The sequence below is a fragment of the Ursus maritimus genome, unplaced genomic scaffold (assembly GCF_017311325.1).
Source record: "Ursus maritimus isolate PB19 unplaced genomic scaffold, ASM1731132v1 scaffold_12, whole genome shotgun sequence".
Lineage (NCBI taxonomy): Eukaryota > Metazoa > Chordata > Mammalia > Carnivora > Ursidae > Ursus > Ursus maritimus.
The window spans coordinates 42998747-43019333 of NW_024423564.1; the positions used below are offsets into that span (position 1 = coordinate 42998747).

The 20587-nt window shown below is 40.8% G+C and overlaps 1 protein-coding gene across 1 annotated transcript in view; it reads left to right on the top strand.

The window, feature by feature from the left end:
• ERICH3 (glutamate rich 3) overlaps positions 1–13736 on the top strand; it is a 95399-nt gene extending 81663 nt beyond the window's left edge. The window contains exons 14-17 of the mRNA XM_040626589.1: positions 7999–8037; positions 10289–10291; positions 11026–11501; positions 11826–13736. Coding sequence (XP_040482523.1) covers positions 7999–8037; positions 10289–10291; positions 11026–11501; positions 11826–13736 — 2429 coding nt within the window. The remainder of the gene's footprint in view (positions 1–7998; positions 8038–10288; positions 10292–11025; positions 11502–11825) is intronic.
• The last annotated feature ends 6851 nt before the right edge of the window (positions 13737–20587 follow it).

Below are 20587 nucleotides of genomic sequence, written 5' to 3' on the forward strand. Positions count from 1 at the left end.
AATTTTTTGTTTGTTTTTAAAATTTTTCAGTGGTTTTTGAAAAAATCAAAAGAATAATACGTGGTAACGTGAAAAAATTCAATTCAAATTTCAGTGTCAGAAAATAAAGTTTTACTGGAACAGAGCCGTGTGCGTTTGCTTACATATTATCAACGGCTGCTTTTGCTTCGCAAGGGCAGAGCTAAGGAATTGCAGCAGAGACCTCCTCATAGCTCACGGAGCCCGAAGAATTCCCTGTCTGGCCCTTAATAGAAAAAGCTTGCCAACTTCTGCCCTGGGATTAAAGACCTCTGAGATTGTCAAAGGGGTTTTTCCATATATGAGTTAAGATTCTTATTAAAATATATTTGAAACCCTTTTATAAAATAGTTCCAGTCTTCGATCGTGGATTTCATTGTTCAGTTCTGGAACATATAATGTACGATCTGGGAAATTTTTACAATTTGGCAAGCTGCTGCCCAAGAAAGGTAGAGATGTTCAAGGTCAGTAGGAACGGTGACATTGTTATTTCTTTTACTTCCTCTTCAGGAAACTAGATTGTTTCCCTGGACTTGTATACAAAGACATCTTTCTGTTAAGTAAGACTCATGTAGTGGAGGCTGTATCGAGGTGATGGATGGAATAGGAAAAACCTGGGACTAGGATCATGCCACGTGGAGGAAAGTGAGGTGGTTTTTTTCTGGATGTGTGAAATGAAAAGTGTGTAGGTTTATTATTTTTCTTACGTATTATGGGAAGTCTATGTTCTTGACTTGATAACGTCTATGATTCTAAAGCATTTTTTTATCTTTTTATTAAGGCAGGTTCAACACTAGATGGCAAGGTTTGTGACTTTTTTATCTTTCTTAAGCTTTAATAAATGTAGCAGCTCTCTTTGTCAGTGTTTATTTTTCATTAACAGCTTACGACATAACATGAAATAGCAGTCAGAATATAGAGAAGAGTAGATTTTTAAAAAAATTACCCACAAATTTAGCGCACACACAAAAATAACCTTCAACGTTTGGTCAGGTTTTTTTTATTTCTAAACTTAGGGTTTACAAAGTTACGTTGTCGTATTTTTTATAAAATGTTGTGTCCTGCTTTTTATTCTTATACCATAAGCATTTTTATATTATTATGTAATTTTTATAAATATGTTCAATGTCTGTGTTATCCCATTCTGTGTTTCTTTTATAATGTAACCATTTCCCTATTATTGACATTTATATTTTTCCCTATTTTCACTATTATTAATAGTACTCTAATATCTTATTGCTTAAGGTAATTTAAAATCTGTAATTATTTTCTTAGGCTAGGTTCCTAAGAGTGTAATTTCTGGATCACATATTAAGGCTTTTGATAAAAAATTTTTCTTACAAAGGATTGGTTGAAAAGTTTAAACAATATAGAACAGAGAGAATGAAAAGAAAGCTAGTTTCCCTTACCCCACCTCTACTCTTTCCCATGCAACAGAGTCATAAGCGTGGAGAATACATTTTAGGCCTGATTCTAGAAAAATTTCTCTCTATACACATATATAAATGTATTCATATGTTATATATATACATATATTATTTTTATAGACAGATGGAAACATGATACATTTTGTTTTACCACTTGCTTTTTTTTACTTATTACTGTATCTTCATACCCTTTCATATTAGCACACATAACTGTACTTTATTCTTATTCACTATACGTAGTATTCTGCTGTATTACTTTAGTATTTTATAACTTTGCAAATTTCCTTAAAAATATGTTGCCTTCTGTGCAAGAACTGATAGATTTGTTCTATGACCCATCTTCCACAAAAGAATAAAATTTCTGGGTTATGGAGGGCAGAGGTAGAGGGAATAAAGTACAGTGGAAAATAAAACATTAATAGATTTTTTAAAAAACATGTAAAATGTTCAGAATGATGTAGAAGGATTAATGCTATCAAAACCCAAGGATGCATAGATTATAACTCTTGAGTGCTGGTGTTTTTAAATGTATTCAAGGAAATGATACAATGAGTTTGTAAATATTTATTATAACAGATGAAGAGGCGTCATAAATAGTCTCAAAGTCCCTTATATGAATAAATATTTCTAAGAAAATTTCAGATAAAATAAACCAGGTCTTGACCTGGCTGATGCCAGGCAAAGAGGTTATGGCTAGCTCCTCTTTCTTAATGGAGTCTTCCGTTAGATGGCTCAGGGAGGGAAGGTGGGAACCAAAGTTAATGCTTGAAGAGAAGGTCATGTAGGTGACCACGCCGCACTCGATCAGAAGGCATGGTAAAGAGTGAAATGCATATTACTTTATTTAGATCTCTGATTAGAACCTCAGGTCAAAATGGGGGCTGAGATAATGTGTAGAAGATTCTCTCTCAGATTTGTATGGTGCTGAATTATGCTCTGTGATTATGTCAGGAATAGGTCTGTGGGCTATAAAATTACACTCAGTTAATGATGTTTTATAGTGTCCAAACAAATGCAACTTAATTTGAATTGTTTTCACTTATGATCACAGCAGTGGATAAAGTAGTAAAGTTCTATGTTCAATACCTTTGTACTTTTCAGATTGATAACATAAAGTGATATTTTTCCTTCTATTTTATTTGTCTCACTTAATTGGGCTTTGTCTAGTTCACCAACAAATCAGGTGAATTGATATAAAAGATGTGTTATATGCAGTGAAGTGGATAAAGTAAAAGATTATTATTGCTGGCTACAATGGGACAGTGTCCTTGGGAGGTAATGCAGTATGATAGGGCATAGTGTTATTTTAATGTGTTTATTTTTCTCTGTTATCTTCAGTTTAAGCTGTCTCAATGCACTGTGACATGATCTTTGCTTTATGTTCTAATAGTGGGACAATTTAGGTAGATTAATTTGTGAAGTTAATATAATTTATACATTACAAATATAAATAAAATATTAAGAATAGAATGCAGTAATATTAAGTATATAGTAAAATGCATATGGAAGCAGGCACTTCATACTTCTATAGGTGAATGAGAAGATGTCATAGTGCTTGGCCAGGTAATCTAAACCTGGGTAATGTAACGACTAAAGTCCTATGCAGTCTAATCGCCATGCAGGCAAGTTAGATGGTCCTGATGAGAGAACAAGACCATCATGTGTTGTGAGTTGTGGTCTAAATGCAATTTCTGGGTGAATTGTGAAAGCACGAAGTTATTTGTTCCAGTAGATTGCCTCTGCCAATAAATAGTTTTTTTGGGTATCTGCTTTATGCCACACTGTTCTTAGTGTGAATGTAATGAAGTCCCTGTCCATACTGGAGTTTATGTTCTAGTGAGAGAGAGACGCCTGACATGTGAAAAATAAACAAGTAATGGGGTATTCTGGACTAAGTGTAGAAGCAAAACAAATCAGGGTAAGAGGACGGAGTAATGGTTTGAGGAAGGGATGGTATCTTAGGGATGGCCTCCCTGTGGAGGGGACATTTGAGCAGAGAGCTGAATAAAGTACAGGGCAGAGCCTTTCGGCTGGAGAAAGCATGCAGGAAGCGGAGGGAAGAAAATGCAAGGATCTAGACCGGGAGCATTATTGCTGAGTGAAGGATCCAGAAGGGGGGCTGGTGTGACAGACGCAAACTAACAGATGAACCAGAAAGTGGTGGAAGATGAGGCACTGGGAGAAACTTGTATGCCACAGGGAGGGTTTGATTCTGAGATGGGAAGCCATTGGAAAAGTTTGAGCATCCAAATGCCATGATCTGAATGTTTTAGAAAGATAATTCTGTACTATTCTATACTGTGTGGAGGACAGACGTTAGCCGTCTCTGCAGCTGTTATCTCTGAACAGCTGCGGGCTTGAGCTGGTAGTTAACCCCAGGTTGCTGTGGGCCGTGTTTCAACGCTGGGGGTAAGGCAGGAGCATCTTCCCTGCGTAGATAGACAGTGTTTAGTCATGAAGTTTGTCCTGGTGACTTGCTGGGAAGGTAATTGATTGGCTACACAAAGAACGATTGAATCACACGCGTGGTATTCAAGGTCACCGGGAACTTGGGATAAACTTGGATAGATCTTTACTCTGCCTTTGTAGACTTCTTACATTCTTAAGGTTCAGATGACAAGTTCTTGGCAAAACTGTCTTCTAAATTGCTCAGGGTTATTAGTATGTTTTGAGATGGGATCAGTTTGTTTTGTTTCAAAACAAGCAGAGAAGAGGGCGTGAATTTAGAAAGCTTCCCTACTAATATTGGAAAATGATATCCTTGCCACCAGTTTTCAATTACGAAATTATCAAATATAGAAAGAATTGGTGGAAATTGTGATATTGTTGGCAAAGCACAGGGACATATGGCCTTCCATCATTTAGGTGAAATTGTTTGTTGATACCTCCTTTTTTTGAAGAACATATAAAAAAACATCTATCAAAAGCTTCTAAAAATATGCTCTTTGAGCCAGCAAGTCCAATTCCAGGAATTTGCCCAAACGGAATAGTCAGAAAAAATACAAAAATGATTATAAGTGGTATTTAAAATAGCTTTATAATCATACATACACACACACAAATGGAAATAACTCAATATTCTACATCAGGCAATTGGTTAACCAAATTTTAGTAAAAACTTAGAACATTCTATGTAGTTTTGAAGAATCTTTTTTAATTTAATGATATGTGGAAATAGTCACAATAAATTGCTAAATTAATAAAATGGGGTACAAAATGCTACCTATACTAAGAAGAGAGTAAAAAAGATACATAGAGATTCACCCAAATATTAACTAGTACTTCTGAGTGGTGAAACTAGGAAAATTTTTGTTTTCTTTTTTGTACTTTATAATCTTTTAAAGCTTTAAATAAGAATATGTACTATTTCCCTATTTAAGGAAAGTACTGTATATATTATTTTTAAATATGTTCGTTTTCATAATAAAAAAGCTAACATTATCAGATAATAATATTTTGGTATTTTAAAAACATCTTAAAATATTCTATATCATTTGAGCGGAAAAGGCGCTTTTCTAAGAGCTCTGTGGGAGCTTCTTCCGCTTTGCTTTGAAGGCTGTGAGAACGGACAGTTACCTTTGCTTTTAATGGTCATCTTTATAGAGCGGGAAGGAGAGGAGCCTCAGGGGGTGAGGGCTAAGTAGTTAAGGACACAAAGTGTTGTATCACAGTGCTGGTGTGCCGGGCTCAGCGGGCACAGTCCTCTTTTCCTCTAGGTGGAAACCCTCAAGGTTAGACCCTGGCCAAGTTCTTGCTTTTAAGTTTCAGTTTCAGAACATCTGAGAGAAAAAAAAAAAAATGATCAAGTGAGGACTTTTCTGGTCTCACACCTAATAAATCCTTGATGCTCAGGCCTGGGTCCCATTCTTGCTGAATCGGAAGCAGGCAACACCTATCTATATCCACTTCCAAAAGCCTTCTCATCTACTTCCAAAGCCTAACCCTCCAGGGGCAAGCCAGCAGATGTGGCCCGGTGGTGAGGACAGTCCTGAGACAGAGGGACTACATGCTTCACTGTCCATTCTGAGTGAGTTGTAATTTCCAAATTATGCTAGTACCATTTGGCTTCTTAGAATAGTCTTTGGTTCAATAGCTGCTAATTGTTTGCTTTAATTATTATTTATTATTATTATTATTGTAAACCATATTTCTTTAAAAAATTTATTGAGGTATAATTGATGTATATTATATTATTTTAGGTGTATAACATAATGATTTGATATTTGGATGATAAACCATATTTATTTATAGTCTATGGCTACCTGGAAAAAAAAACCAGATGTCTCATAGGCTCTGATGAAACAAAACTTCAAGTCATTGCTATGAAATCAGACTTGCTCCCATTCCCCTGTCCTACCATCTTTGGGATTTCTATTGCTCAATCAGCCAAGCAGATTTATACACAAGGATCTAAAACACTGCTTATTTAAACTTGCTAGTTATATACTGTTAACATTATTACAGTGGGCAAGGTGATATTTAATTTATATGTACAATGTTTATAAAGTTTCCAGAATAAAGATTTACTTGATAACAAACCCAACTATAATCTAATTGTCATGAGTTGATGTCATCTCTAAACTATATTATTGTAAAAATCTTTTTTATTTGGTTATCAGATGAATGAGGAAAATTGATGTTCAAAAATGTTTGAAATAGAATACATTAGAACTATTTGATGTACCTCTTTTCATTTCCATGGTTGTTCTCTCAAGATTAATAAAGTGAAGTCATTCCATTTTTTCCCCCAAAAGCCACATGAGGCAGACATTTCACTATTTGCTTCCAAACACAGATGAATCAGTAAGTAACTAATTACCCCTTAGCAATTCACCTCAAAGTGATCAAGAGACAACATTCTAGTTCTGTTTTTCTCGAAGTACAGTCTTTGGATCAATTGAATCAGAATATATGAGAGGAAAAAGAGAAAAAAAGAAGGGAAGGAAGAAAGGGAGGAAGGGAGGAAGGGAGGGTGGGAGGGAGGAAAGGGTATTTTGGAGATCTGTTCTTATCTGGGAGGGCAGATCTAGGTCTAGCGTTATTTGAGTGAACTTGAATTAACCAGAAGGTGGCGTAATGATAGGTATCAGGGATTAGGCACATGGATCATCAGATGGTAGGTAAGGGATGTAGACAGGGACATGTCAGAAATTAAAGATAAATTTAATTGATATTACAGTGTTGCCTAGAATCATACCAGACTGGGTGATAATTCTTATAACAGACACGCTCATCATCATCATAGCTATTATTTATTAAGTGCTTAGGCATCTGCTATAAGGCAAACATGCACTACATATATTACTTCATTTAATCCTTCCAATAACTACTAAGTAGATATCTTTTTTGGAAAGACGGACGACTGAGGCTTAGGCTTAGGTCGAAGAACTTAACTGAAGTTGACACCGTTAGTATGGAGTATGGGACTTGAACTTAGGTCATGTGTTTCTAAAGTTCTATGGCTGGTTATCAGCTGTAGAGAACAGGAATTTCTACAACAGCTTTTACTGTCAAATACATAGGAATCATGCACTAGCTTTTTTGCTCTGTCCACATGGAGTGAATATTGAGGTCAAATCACTAAAATCTAATGGATGAAATACTCATAGTATAGTCAGCTCTGGTAGTCTTAGCAACTTTAAAGAGCAGTGATGACTGGCATTATAAAAGCCATAACATGTGTTTCTGGAAAGGAAAAGGTGACTAAACCTCATTTTCCATCATTTCATTGCATGTGCATTTAGCTGATCTGTCACTGCTTCTGGCTGTTGTCTTTTTTAAGTATTTCTTTGCATGCAATTCTTTACTTCATGATCTGCCATTGTGTTTTCCTTTTTGAAATCATGGCTTGGAAGCGATTTAATCTTCATAGATTTTTAAAAAACAAGGTCACATTTTAATGTGCATATTTAAAATTAACCCCACTTGCTGAAAGGATGTGAAATAGCTGAGCAATGTTCACATGACCTGTTTTTATGCCTTTTGATATTTCCTATGATCTCCAATCAGTTGGACAGACTGTCGCTGAGGCTGTGGAACCTGGCGGCCACCGGCACTATGACACTGAGTCTGGTGTTAGCAGCGTGGACGAGGAGAAGCACTCGAGGAAGCCGGAGATTGACAAAGGTGCAGGTAAGGGCACATCATTACCTAGGAAAGACCTTTAGAAATCCTCTGTGAAAGACAGCCCCATTTTCATCTTTTGTCCTCACACCCCTGTTTCCTCCTCCTTCTACCTTTATTTTCTTTCAACTAATGAATTCGATGGCAGGAGATGACCAAGAGGCCTTAAGGGGAGCTCTAAAGCTGACATCAGATATGAATGCTACTATTCTTTTTTTTGAATATATTAGTGCCTAGATTGGAGGGAAAAAAGGACTTTCGAGTATAAAAGAAATATTGGTAGGGAGTTTCAGATCAGTCTTATTTCGTAGTTGGCCTCCCAGTTAGGTGACTAGGTAGGAGAATTTGCCTAACTGACCCACTGGAGACAGGGAGGGCCAAGGCACATTTCACAATGGTTTATTTGAACTCTTCATTTTTTTTAAATTAGGGAAGAATTTTTTGCCATCAACATATAACCTGGCTCTTGGTGATGAGTATTCCAGCTGCAAGATCGCCAATTAGAGTGACTCAACAGACCATGACTCATACCCATCGGGTCAAACACCCTATGTCCTTGAAATCAGGTTTCCCTATATTCAGTAGAGGATTTTTAAAAACTGCCCTGATTTGAATATATGTATGTGTGTATGGGGGGGGGCTTATTCATTTTATTTATCATATGGTCACATTACCCCTGCCTCTAATTTTTAACAACAGTCATTAAGCACTGTGAGGTTTTTGAGATTTTACCCTATTTTCAAGCAAATAAGCTTGCCAGCCTCAGTTTCATGGTGTGAGCAGAAGACACAAGACTCCTGGGTCAGAGAAAAAGGACTTCATTACTCACAAGAAATAGGAGGCAGAATATTCGTGTTCACACTGGTTCTCTGAGCTCCAGTTCCCCCTGGGGAATGTGGAGAGGGCCAGGTGGCACTTGAACCTGAATAGAGGAGTTACAGGAGGAGGACCCTGACCTTAGGGAATCCAAATCTTGTATGGTGAGCATTCCACCAGAGGAGTTCTAGTGTATCTCCCAAACATTCTGCAATGCAGGCACCATAGTTATTACTGAACAAATCTGATTCAAGCAAGAAAATATAATTTATCATAAGTAGTGGAAGGGAAGTATGGAAAGGAGACTTGGTAGGGCCTTCTGTGTGCCGGCAACGGTGTGAAGCATTTTATGGTTTACTATCATAAGGATTCTGTGAGTCAAGCATTTTCTGCTCCCATTTTATGGATAAAAGAATGAAGGCTTAGAGAGGTGTTGTTTCCCAAGTTCATACAAATAGTAAGTGTCAGAGCTGGCATTCTCATCCAGCTCTGTCTGACCCCTAAGTACACACTCATTTCATGAAATCAAATTGCCTCTGTGAATATCGCTTGCGGTCTTATATTCTTTTTTTTTTTTACCAAAACCCCATGAGGTTACTATCAAAAAACATGTCATGTTTTCAAACTCATCCTTCTTAGAAGGATTTCAATTACTCTTTCTCCCTTACTTCAGGAATGTCTTATCTGACTCCCCTATGGTGTCATATAATAGCTCAGCTGGACGCCATTAGCCCTTTCTCTCCAGAATGTAGGCATAGTATATTATTATATGGTGGCTAGGCAGTTTTATTCCCCTGTTTTCCTTAATGTTCTTTAATTAATCCATAAATTTGAAGACCAGCTTAGAAAAACAGAGGACTTTATTTAAATGTTCTTTACAACTGACTTTTTAATATACTTCGATGCAGGAATTTGAATAGCGACAGATACACTATTAAAGAGAATTGACACACATTGTTTTAATTTAATTTTGTTTTAAATCCAATAATAATCCATAATGAGATACAATGGATGGATAAAGTGAAATATGAATAATGAAATAAAATTCTTTCAGGTGAATTGGCTACATGTTCTCTGAATGAACATTTGGCTCCATATTTCCCTCTGGCAGCTTATAGGTACATTTAGTAACTAACTGCTGTGATGTACTGAGGACCACCTATAAAAGTCAACACCAACCCTATTGATAGACCTGAAATTCCTATTACTTCTTTGAAAAAAGTCACCAAAAATTACCTTCCAAATATATTTTTTTGAGGGAAATGTAATATCAGCTATTACTGCCTTCATCAAAATGGTTGTGATAGCTGGCAGAAGGCCAAGGGAATGCAACAAAGGACAGCTGAGTTTTGTGTGAGGAGGGGAAATAGAGTGATCAGACAGTCCTGGATGGGTATCAGAACAGGGAAGAATTGAGTAAGATCAGGGCTTTAGGTTTCTGGTAGATCCTTGGTAATGAGGTGGGCTGTGGGGGTTAGACGGCTGGCCAAAAAGACAAGCAACAAAAAATATGAGGAAGACACATTTGCCTATTTTATAAGTTTATAATTTTTGGAGGTTGGCACACTGGTATGATAACTTCTAGCATCTAGTCTAGTGTCTTCTGTAAGTGAGAAAGATTAAATTGATAGCGAAATTATTAAGATGACCATTTTTAGAAGTTCCTATCTCCCTAAGTATTATTCTGCAGTTGGAAAATGTAAATGGTTTGGGTATTTCGCGTGACATCCTTTTAATTATTTTGCATGGGTCATTTCAACAGAAATGCATGTATTTGTTAAATAATAAGAAACGCACTTGAAGTCTTTAAGAAACATATTGAACTTAGATTTATTGAAGTATGATGGCTAGTACAGCCAGATTTGCCAGGGAATTATGGATGAGAACTTATGAAATACTTCAAGGAGGTTATTTATGTTGAAATTTGTCCCGGACTACAAAGTCCTGTCTCGTTCTGTGATCCTGTTTTGCCAAAGGCAAAACAGTTTCTGAACGTAGATGGGAGGTATCCTGACCTATAATACAAATTGGTGTCTTTAGTAAAAAGCCTTACCTTGAGCTACAAAGTTATTTGGTGACTAAATCTAGATATAGTAGTTTTAAAATGTGGGAGTACTATATGGGATAATAATTGGCTCACACTGTACTGTGATTGTGTTGCTGAATGCCCACACGAGTACAAGAAACACAGGCTGAGGACACGCGTATTACGATGCTCGAGGGCACAATGATTTCTAAGAAGATGAAATACTGTTTTTTTACTACAGAATTTTTCTGCAAGTCCTAATATTTCAAATGAAAGTAGGCGGTGTGTGTGGGTATGTGAGAGATTGAGAGAGAGAGAGGAAGAGAGGAGAGTACTCTAAGATATGGAGATTGCTTGTTTTCAACTTTTCTGATGTTCAATTTTCCTTTAATATCAATGTGTCCTTTAAACTGATAGCACTTCTTTTCATCACGAAGAGCCATTAGTAAATCATGGTGCACGTTACAGTCGATGGCATCATAGGATCAAGGAAGTGTTTTATATATCATATCAATAGCTCCTTGATATTATACATATCTCATATATGGTTATATAGACTATGTCCTCCCTGATACTTTGATTAGAGTAACCGTGTTTTCTAACCTTACTTTATAGCACCACACGGGAATTTCCGGTTGGAGGAGAGAGCAACACTCAGCTCAGACGCGGAATCCAAGCAAGGCCCATCGGAAGTGTACACACTGGAGAACAAAGAAGCAGTGGAGGAAGATGCACTTCCCCAGCATGGGAATGCGGACACAGCAGAGGAGAAAGGGGATGCAGCACAGTGGGGAAGAGCAGGGGTTAATGGGGTTCCCTTGGGGGAGGGGAAGCCAACAGCAGAGCTGCCAGCATTAGTAGGACAATTTAGGGAGGAAAGAGAGATCCCTCAGGGCACAGTGAGTGGGGCAGAGGCAGAAGCAGAAGGGGATCAAAGGCTGGATAAAGAGGAGTTGAGCCTTAGGGGGAAAGAAGCCACCAGAGCCTCTGGACGTCTGAATGAAGGTGAGGCTCCTGAAGAGCCTGCCATGCTGCCAACAGTGCAGGAGACTGAGAAGGCGGCTGCAGAGGAGGAGTGGGGCTCCGAGAAGGCAATGCTCCCTGAGGAGGGGCGGGGCTCCGAGAAGGCAGTGCTCCCTGAGGAGGGGTGGGGCTCCGAGAAGGCAGTGCTCCCTGAGGAGGAGCGGGGCTCCCAGAATGTAGTGCTCCCTGAGGAGGAGTGGGGCTCCGAGAAGGCAGTGCTCCCTGAGGAGGGGTGGGGCTCTGAGAAGGTGGTGCTCCCTGAGGAGGGGCGGGGCTCTGAGAAGGTAGTGCTCCCTGAGGAGGGGCGGGGCTCCGAGAAGGTGGTGCTCCCTGAGGAGGAGCAGGGCTCCCAGAAGGGAGTGCTCCCTGAGGAGGAGTGGGGCTCCGAGAAGGCCGAGCTTGTAAGTGAGGCAGCAGCTCTGGACTCAGAGTGGATTCAGGAGGCAACAGCCCTGAGGGAGACAGCGACACCCGAGAAGAGAGAGGCTGAGGAAGGGGAGGCGGTGAGTGCGGCAGGGTCTGAGAAGCCTGAGGTGGTGAGCAGTGAAGAGCGAGCATCTACAGAGCTACAGGATCTGGGAGCCATGGGAGATGCGGCCCCTGAGAGAGAAGGTGGCTCAGAAGAGGCAGTGCTTGGGGGAGAGGAACCAGCTGAAGAGAGGAAGGCAGCTGTGGGGCCAGGGACACCACCGTGGAGCTCCTCAACTTCGGAGAAGGCTGAGGCAGCCCGCATGGGGCTTTGGGAGGACAGCCTGGAAGAGCTTTGTAAGGAAGATGCTGAAAGGGAGGAGGCTGGGGCCGAGGCAGAATCTAACAAAGAAGATGGCAAGAAAGAAATGTTCCCCGAGGAGTTAGGTGTAGCGAGAGGGAGGACGAAAGCTGAGAGGCCAGGATCACCTCTGGAGGAAACTGAATCTGAGAGGGAAGAGGTGACAAGCGCAAATGCACAACAGGGTGAAGACATTTTAGAAGAAGAGCAAAAGGTTAAAGGGGAAGAGCAGGAAACCATGAAGGAAGTGAGACCTGAGGAAGAGACACAAGTCTCCCAGAATGAGATGGAGTGTGATGCCGAGGGCGAAGCACCCATGGGGGCGTCAGAGTTGACTGAAGACACAGGGCCGCAAGGAGGAGATTCACGGAGAGAGAGACAGGGGGCCATGTTTGAAGCAGCATCTGGACATGAAGAGTCACGGGAAAACCCAACTGCTCTGAGGAAAGAGGAAGGAGGGGAAAGACTAAGAGAAGCCCGAGACCCAGAGCACAAAGGCAAAGCAGAGCTGCTCCCCAGGGAGAACAGGGCTCCCTTGTGGCTGGACCAGGGGCTGGGCCTTGAGGGGGAGGGTGTGTTAGGAGCTCCTGGAACTGAGCTAGCAGGAACCGGGCAGGCACCGGAGGCAATGATCACAGCCACAGGTGAGGCCCGGGGGCGCGCAGCCAAAGATCAAGATGGCCTCGCGGGACGGGAAGGGAGGGATGAAGAAGGGCCTTTGCAAGGGGAGCAAGGAGCCGGGGTCACAGCGATGACCGAAGAAGATGTTTCTGAGGAAGATTCCATGATGGCAGAAAAGCTGAGTGAAGAAACTATGGGTGAGGACCCAGAAGAGGAGGCCGATGAAGAGTGCGCGCGGGTGAAGGGAGTGAGGAGGAAGGGGGACCCGGAGGGGGAGGGGAGCTTGCCAGGAGGGGCGGTGGTGGCGGACGAAGCTCTCCACCAAGGAGAAGGAGCAGCGGCAGCGGCCTCAGAGAAGAGGGAGGTGTTGGCAGATTTGAAGGCAGCTGAGGGGAAAACAGAGGCAAATAAAGCCTCCTCCTTGTCAGATGTTGCTGGAAAGGAAACTTGGCACCAAGCGGAGGAGTTACTAGGGAAACCGGCAGCTGCCGAGAAGGTGGTGGCGGAGGAAAGAGCACTGAGCGGGGAGGCGGCGCCGGCGGTGGAGGAGGTGACGGGGACTCGGGCACCAGAGGCTGAGGTGGGGGCTGCACGAGAACCTTCCGTCCTGGGAGGGAAGGCCGCAGGGCTCGGGCAGCATCCAGCGGGCGGGGGAGCTGAGCCCATGCAGTGGGCCGAGTCTGTGGGCCAGGAGGCCGGCCCGGGTTGCTGTGCCGACCACGGGCAGGCGTTGGGTGCAGCCGGAGAGTTCAGCCCCGGAGTGTCCGGAGGGACAGAGTCAGAGCCGAGGGCAGAGAGTCCACAGGGCATGCCCACGCTCCCTGTGAAACCTGATTACACGGAAAGCCAAGAGAGGCAAGAGCGTACAGTGCAAAGAGAAAGAGAGAACCTGCCAACGCAGATGTCTCCTTGAGCAGCGTGAAGGCCTAAGAGACTTTGTGGCAGAAGGTGAGTTTAAGTCCGCTCTGTTCGCAGGATCAGATTCCCCACCTGAGGTTCCCTCTGCTTTGGTCGGGCTCAGACTTCATCAGTCATGCAGTGCACACACCTGCACCCAGCGGCCTCAATTCTCAATTCTATACTGCTGAGCCCCAAGCCCTAGAGGACAGGAGTGGGTAAGACTGGGCTGGGGCCAACATGCCCACGGGGACCCACTTCTACTCCTCATGCACCCCTAAGTCACATTCTCTGCTCTGCAAGCACAGCTCTCCGAAGAGGTGAAATCCATGTCTCCTGTCCAGGGCCCCGGATATGAAATACAGAATGGGCCACAGGGACATACCACAGACAAAAAGAATCAAACTCTATTCCTGAGTTCATTTCCCTTGTAGTGTTTGAAAGGATGGCTGTGATTATTTGCCTTTAAATGGGCTCTATGCCTTCATTTCTGCAATTTTTGTGAAGTTTAATATATATAGCATAAATTATAAAATATGAAAAATATATACACATTATAAAAATATATGCAAAATATTGCAGATTGTAACCAAAGGCCAAAATTATTTTTAGCGTTTCCCATATTCCTGCCATTTCCCTGATGCCCTCATATCCTTGGTTTCCAGTTTCTACTATCCTGAGTTATTTTACACATAGTTCTATTTATTATTTTTCAGGATATTTGAAAGATGTCTTCTGGAAGACTTAAAGACTGGAGAGAGGTTCACCCAAGCATCTCACTTAGAACTTTGGCTTTTTACCTTTTTTTCTTTTTGATCATTGTGTTTGTCTGAGCTGGTTCCCAGTCTGGCAGCGCTGGTCAGTAGCACAGTGAACACCTTGAAAATAACTGGATCGATCTGTAGGACCCTCTTAAGGGGCAGCGGTTCCTAATGGAGGACTGTGAGGCTGTTATGTATTCAGCATAGCTAATGTGTCTCTATTCAAAGCCAATTGATAGTTTTCAAATGTTTGACTTTTACCAAAGATCACCTGAAAGGCTCAGCCCTCACATCTGGGTTTTTGTTTAAATTCCTTTTTATTTATAATCAAATATTAGTCCCGGTTTCATACATTAGAGTTTTATTTAAAGTCTGTGGCTTGGGGCTTTAATGACTTGGTTTGTGAAAATGAGCTCTAAAGGTCCTTCTGTGTACACTCAATACTAAAGATTGCGCCAGCCCTGTAAATCCTTCCAGAAAGGGATTCTATGGCATGTAGATTCGCTTACACTTAGAACTATTTATGCATCCTATTTATACCAGAAGGGTAAAGTGGCAATCTTATTTCAAAATGCCCTTTGGTTTTTTTTGTATGTGTTTCTGTAGTTTTCCTTTCTGAGGTAGACTTAAATGCTTGTGGCATTTTGTCCCCGGGGGCCTTATTTAGAGGTCCACTCAAATGTAAATCGAAGTAATAAATAATTTAGCTGACTGAAATGAGTAACAATAATTATAGCAGGTAAACATTGCACATCACATACACCAACATTCTAGACTCCGGATTCTTTGGTTGATGTCATTTGATGGAAAAGAAACTTGGATTAAATTAGTGTGCCGCTCACCTGGCCAAGTTCTGTTATTTCAAACCTGTGAACTAATGTTGCAGGGCATTGTAAATCAACAGGCAGAATCACTTTCTAAATTACGCCTTGATATTACTAGAAATAGCTATGCATCAGTGTGCCTACTGGGGATTTTGATTTCCTTAAGACGTCTTTGTTCCTATACCAATATCCTAAAGGGCACTTATGTTTGGCCATCTTTTCTCCCAGAGGAGGTGAAACAAAACTTCCTAAAGCAGTGACCCTGCAGCTGGACTACACATTAGACTTGCATGGAGCACTTTCATGAATGATTCAACTCCTGGCCCCCTCCCCCAGAGATTTGGGTTTAATTAGTTTTAGATGGGTGTAGATGTCAGGTGTTTTGTTCTTTGGGTTTTTTGTTTTTAAAATTTGGTTGATTCTACTATGTAGCTAAAATTGAGGACTGCTGCCCTAAATCATCATATCGTCTATGTTGACTGCCCTATACCATATGCCCCTAGGGACCAGGCATATTATCTTTATAGGTATGTTTCATTTTAATAAAGGAGCCCTTGAAAGATCAAAGATATAATGGACCTGTGGTTCTCAAAATGTGGTCTCTTGAGGATATCAGTATCACCTGGAACTGTTCCAAAAATACTAATTCCCACCCTCATCTCACACCTATTAAATTGGAAACTCTGTGGCTGGGGCCTCGCAATGGTGTTTTAATAAGCCCTCCAGGTAATTGTGATGTACTCTGAAGTCTGGAACTGCTGTTGGGGACTCTGCATTGTACTGAGGATTAGTCTCAGTTGGAAAGTGGATTGCAGAAGCATTGTGAACTTTGTCTCTTTTTCTGTGTCTCTACTTTTCTCTCTTTCTCTCAGAAAGGGTACTCACTATAAAAGTGATGGATTCAACTTGAAGCTTATTTTTATGATGACCGTAACGATGTGTTTACGACCTCTTCCAGCCCCACCCCTACCAGGGATGAGCTCCTCTCGCAGCACACCACACATCACCATTGTCTGTCTTAGGTTTTCTGAGTGGGTTTCATCTACAGTATGTCCAATTTCATTTAATACTGAGCAGCATTACTGTGCAGATCAACAGTATTTGTTTCCTGATCTCGACCTCAATGCTACAGAGCACTTTGAATGCATAGCACCTTAGGAGAAAGATTGTAAACTTGTTAATTCTATTGAAGAATGAGTTTTGTACAATGTGCTAAATGGAAATTGCATTGAATTATTTTTATAGTTAACACATTCCATCAAAACATTCTGTAACATAATCCTACAATCTGCATGTGGGTTTAAGTGTGAAATTCAGTGTTGTGATATTTTGATTTAATGAATTTCTTTCTCTGCAAATACTGTGTTGATAAAACTATTTGTATGTTCAACTGAACTGATTTCCCCCCTAGTTTCATTATTAAAAGCATAAACAAACTATATGTTTACAAATAAGACATATGAATGATTCTTTATAAATAAGACTTTGAAAAAGCTTCTTTGTCCTTTCCTTATGAATTTAAACTCTAAAGCAGAGAAAGTTTGTTTCATTGGGTTGTTTATATTGACTGTTTGCAAACACGTCTGCATTCATACATGTCTTTCCCATACATGGGATGATGTCAGAGAGGAAAATTATCACCATTTCATAAGTAAGTAAATAAAAGCTCAATAAAGTTAAGTGGCTCGTCTAAAATCATGGTCAGTCTCAAGTCTTCTGACCCCAAACTCTGATGTTCTTCATCTCACACACCATCTTCTAGGAAGAGGTAGAGTAAATAGATAGCAAGATACGGTATGTGCAGTTCTACAAGCTTCCATTTACTTGTAGAAGGAAGGAAAAGACTTACAAAGAAAGTAAGGAAGGGTAAGTTTAAGAGTGACTTCGAGAGATTCCAGCTGAATTTATTCCCTCTTCTCTTGTACCTCTTACAGCTGGCCACAGTGACAGGGAACTTCTTTTAAAAGATGCATTCAGGGGGCGCCTGGGTGGCACAGCGGTTAAACGTCTGCCTTCGGCTCAGGGAGTGATCCCGGCATTATGGGATCGAGCCCCACATCAGGCTCCTCCGCTATGAGCCATGCTTCTTCCTCTCCCACTCCCCCTGCTGTGTTCCCTCTCTCGCTGGCTGTCTCTATCTCTGTCGAATAAATAAATAAAATCTTAAAAAAAAAAAAAGATGCATTCAGGGGCACCTGGGTGGCTCAGTTGGTTAAGCGTCTACTTTCGGCTCAGGTCATGATCCTGGGATCAAGCCCCACGTGGAGCTCCCTGCTCAGTGGGTAGTCTGCTTCTCCCTCTCTGCTGCTCCCCCTGCTGTGCTCTCTGTCAAATAAATAAATAAAATCTTAAAAAAAAAGATGCATTTGGGTGGTTGGTTTAGAAGGGGAAATAACAAATCTGATTAGTATATACTATATTAGCAAGAAGGGAGTTATTTTTTCCAGCCAGTTAAAGAATACGGTAAATTATTTAAATAATTGAAGAGAAAAATAGACAACCAAAGCAATGGTAGGCAGAATTAGGCTATGTAAAATTTATGTATTTTTTTGAGAGAGAGAGAAAGAATGAGCAAGGGGAGAGGGAGAAGAAGACTCTCTGCTGAGCAGGGAGCCCAATATGGGACTCCATCCCAGAACCATCATGACCTGAGCCGAAGGTAGATGCTTAACCGACTGAGCCGCCCCGGCGCCCCTGTACAGATTTTTTAAAAGTAAGCTTTTTCTGTGGCTTTATAAATTTAAAGTTGAGTTCCTTAATACTTCTAAATCAATAATTTTGCCACAGTTAGTGCGCTTGGAAAATGATCTCTCGAGAAAAGAAAAGAAAGCCTTGAAGATTCATCTAAGTGAAATATTCTGTTTCAAGGACAGCCCAGGAAAGGCCACTTCTGACCCTGCGCAGTATTTCCTTCTCGTCCTCTATACCCACCTGATTGTGTCATTTAAAAGAATCTCCCTGTCAACATGGCCACAGCAAGAGATACAAGGGAACAGGGAATAAATATAGCTAGAATTCTTTCAAAGTCACTCTCAAGCCCACCCTTCTTTTTTTTTGTTTTTTCCTTCCTCCTAATGCCATGCCCTATGATAGAAAAACTATGACAGGAAATATAAATTCTGTCAGATAAAATGCTGGATATTTGAGAATACACATTCCTTTTGAAATTCCTTCTAGAAGTCTCAGAGTGTTTAAGAATCTGTGCAACCCTCACACTACTTTGCGATGATGTGATGCCCCCATTTTTCATTAGGGAAAATTGAGTACACAGAAGATTCCTGGGACAGAGAAGCTTGTGCCAAAGTCTATTTAAGAACCAGCTCTCTCCCTCCTTTGTCAGATCCTTCCTGGTCTTTATTAAATATCTACTTACAACTAAGGTTATGTGAAGGAGAAAAGTATAGGAGAAATCTCGTACTTGTTCAGAGGTTCGGTACTAAGGTGACACAGAGATCTTTAAGCTGGTGTGGGCGTACCCCTGAGGGGAAAGGACGCTGATCAAGGGATTCATTAGCAAGGCTACTTTGCAAGTGTTTAACCTCCATATGCACTTTTGTCATGAAATGGACCCGACAACCAGTTGCACTGAAGGTCTTCCCTTTTGCTGTCTCCCATTCTCTTCATCATAGGTATCAACTCTTCATTCATTTCCTAACTTACTGTGTTGTCTCTGGGCTGCCACACATGATGAACAATTTGGAATATGGTGTAGGTATGGAGCATGGGAATGACCTCAATGACTAGTTAGCAAATGCTTCTCAAGTCAAGTGGTTTTCAACTCTTTGTTTTCAAGAAAAATAAGGAGGACTTAATTGAGTTGTCAGCTGATAAGGTAGTCAAATAGTTTTTGGTATTTTATCAGCCTGTGGTTTTGGTACATCGCTCACAAGGAGGTCAGAGAAGACACTGCAATACAACACACCAAACCACTTCCATTCCTGTCTATTTACTTACGTAACATGCACAAATACTACATTTGTCCACCATTACAAATAAAACAGAAACTGGAACAGAACTGATGTTCAACACTCTCATTTAGCAGTAAATAATATTTGTTCATAGATACACAAACTAATTAAAAATAGAAGTCACCATCTTAAGAGATGCATTTCTACTTTTGCTTTTTATGGGTAACAGTTATCAAAACTTATAATACATGTATGTTGTTTTGGTCAAATGCATATTACTCATTATTGTAATGATAGATCAGTCCAGAAGAAATTTCACACATAGAAACTTATATTCATAAGAAAACTTTTAAAAGAGACGAAAAACCCAGACTCTTACCTGTGGAGAACAAACTGATGGTTACCAGAAGGGAGGTGGGGTGGGGGATGGGTAAAATAGCTGAAGGGGATTAAAAGTATATTATGATGAGCACTGGGTCATGTACAGAAGTGTTGAATCACTATATTATACACCTGAAACTAATATAACACTCTATGTTTATTATACTGGAATTAAATTTTTAAAAAATGTTTACATTAAATTTAACTTTATTTTTTTATTTTTTTAAAGAGATTTTATTTATTTGAGAGAGCACACGCAGGGGAGAGGCAGGCAGAGGGAGAGGGAGAAGCCGAATCCCTGCGGAGCAGGGAGACTGCTGTGGGGCTCAATCCCAGGACCCTGGGGTCATGACCCGAGCAGTAGGCAGACGCTTAACCTGAGCCACCCAGATGCCCCTAAATTTTACTTTATATAATAATGTAGTTACAGAGAAGTATGAGAAGGCAATAAAAAAAAGACTTTCATACATACAAATACACTATAGTAGGATAAAAATCTGTGGGCAAAGTGGAATGGAAATTAAGAAAAAAATAACATGAGATTTCCTAATGCTAAAGAAGAGCTTAGTCATGAACTTTTGAAAATGGATAGCTTAGGTCAGTTTCCCCAAGAAACCCTCTAGAACAGAGGTCTATATACAGAAAGTTTACTGGGACGTGGTCTTGGGAATAACACTATGGGACAGTGAGTGAAACAGAATGCGTGAGAGAGAGAAGATGGGCTTTGATGTCATTACCCCTGAGGCTGGAGCGCATCACATGGGCAGGTCTGGAGCAGCTCCTATGCCAGAGGGGGTCAGGTCTCTGAGTCCTCACAATGGGCCAGTCACTGATGTTGGCTGTTTCCCCAGGAGAGAGCCTAACCTTTGACTAGGTAGCTCCCTTTAGTCAAAAGCACTTCCTGTAGAAAGACTCAGATGTGAGCCAGCCGCAGACCCCACCCCAGGCAGCTAGGGAATGAATGCATTGACTGTGAAGGGGGTAGCTTGTTGG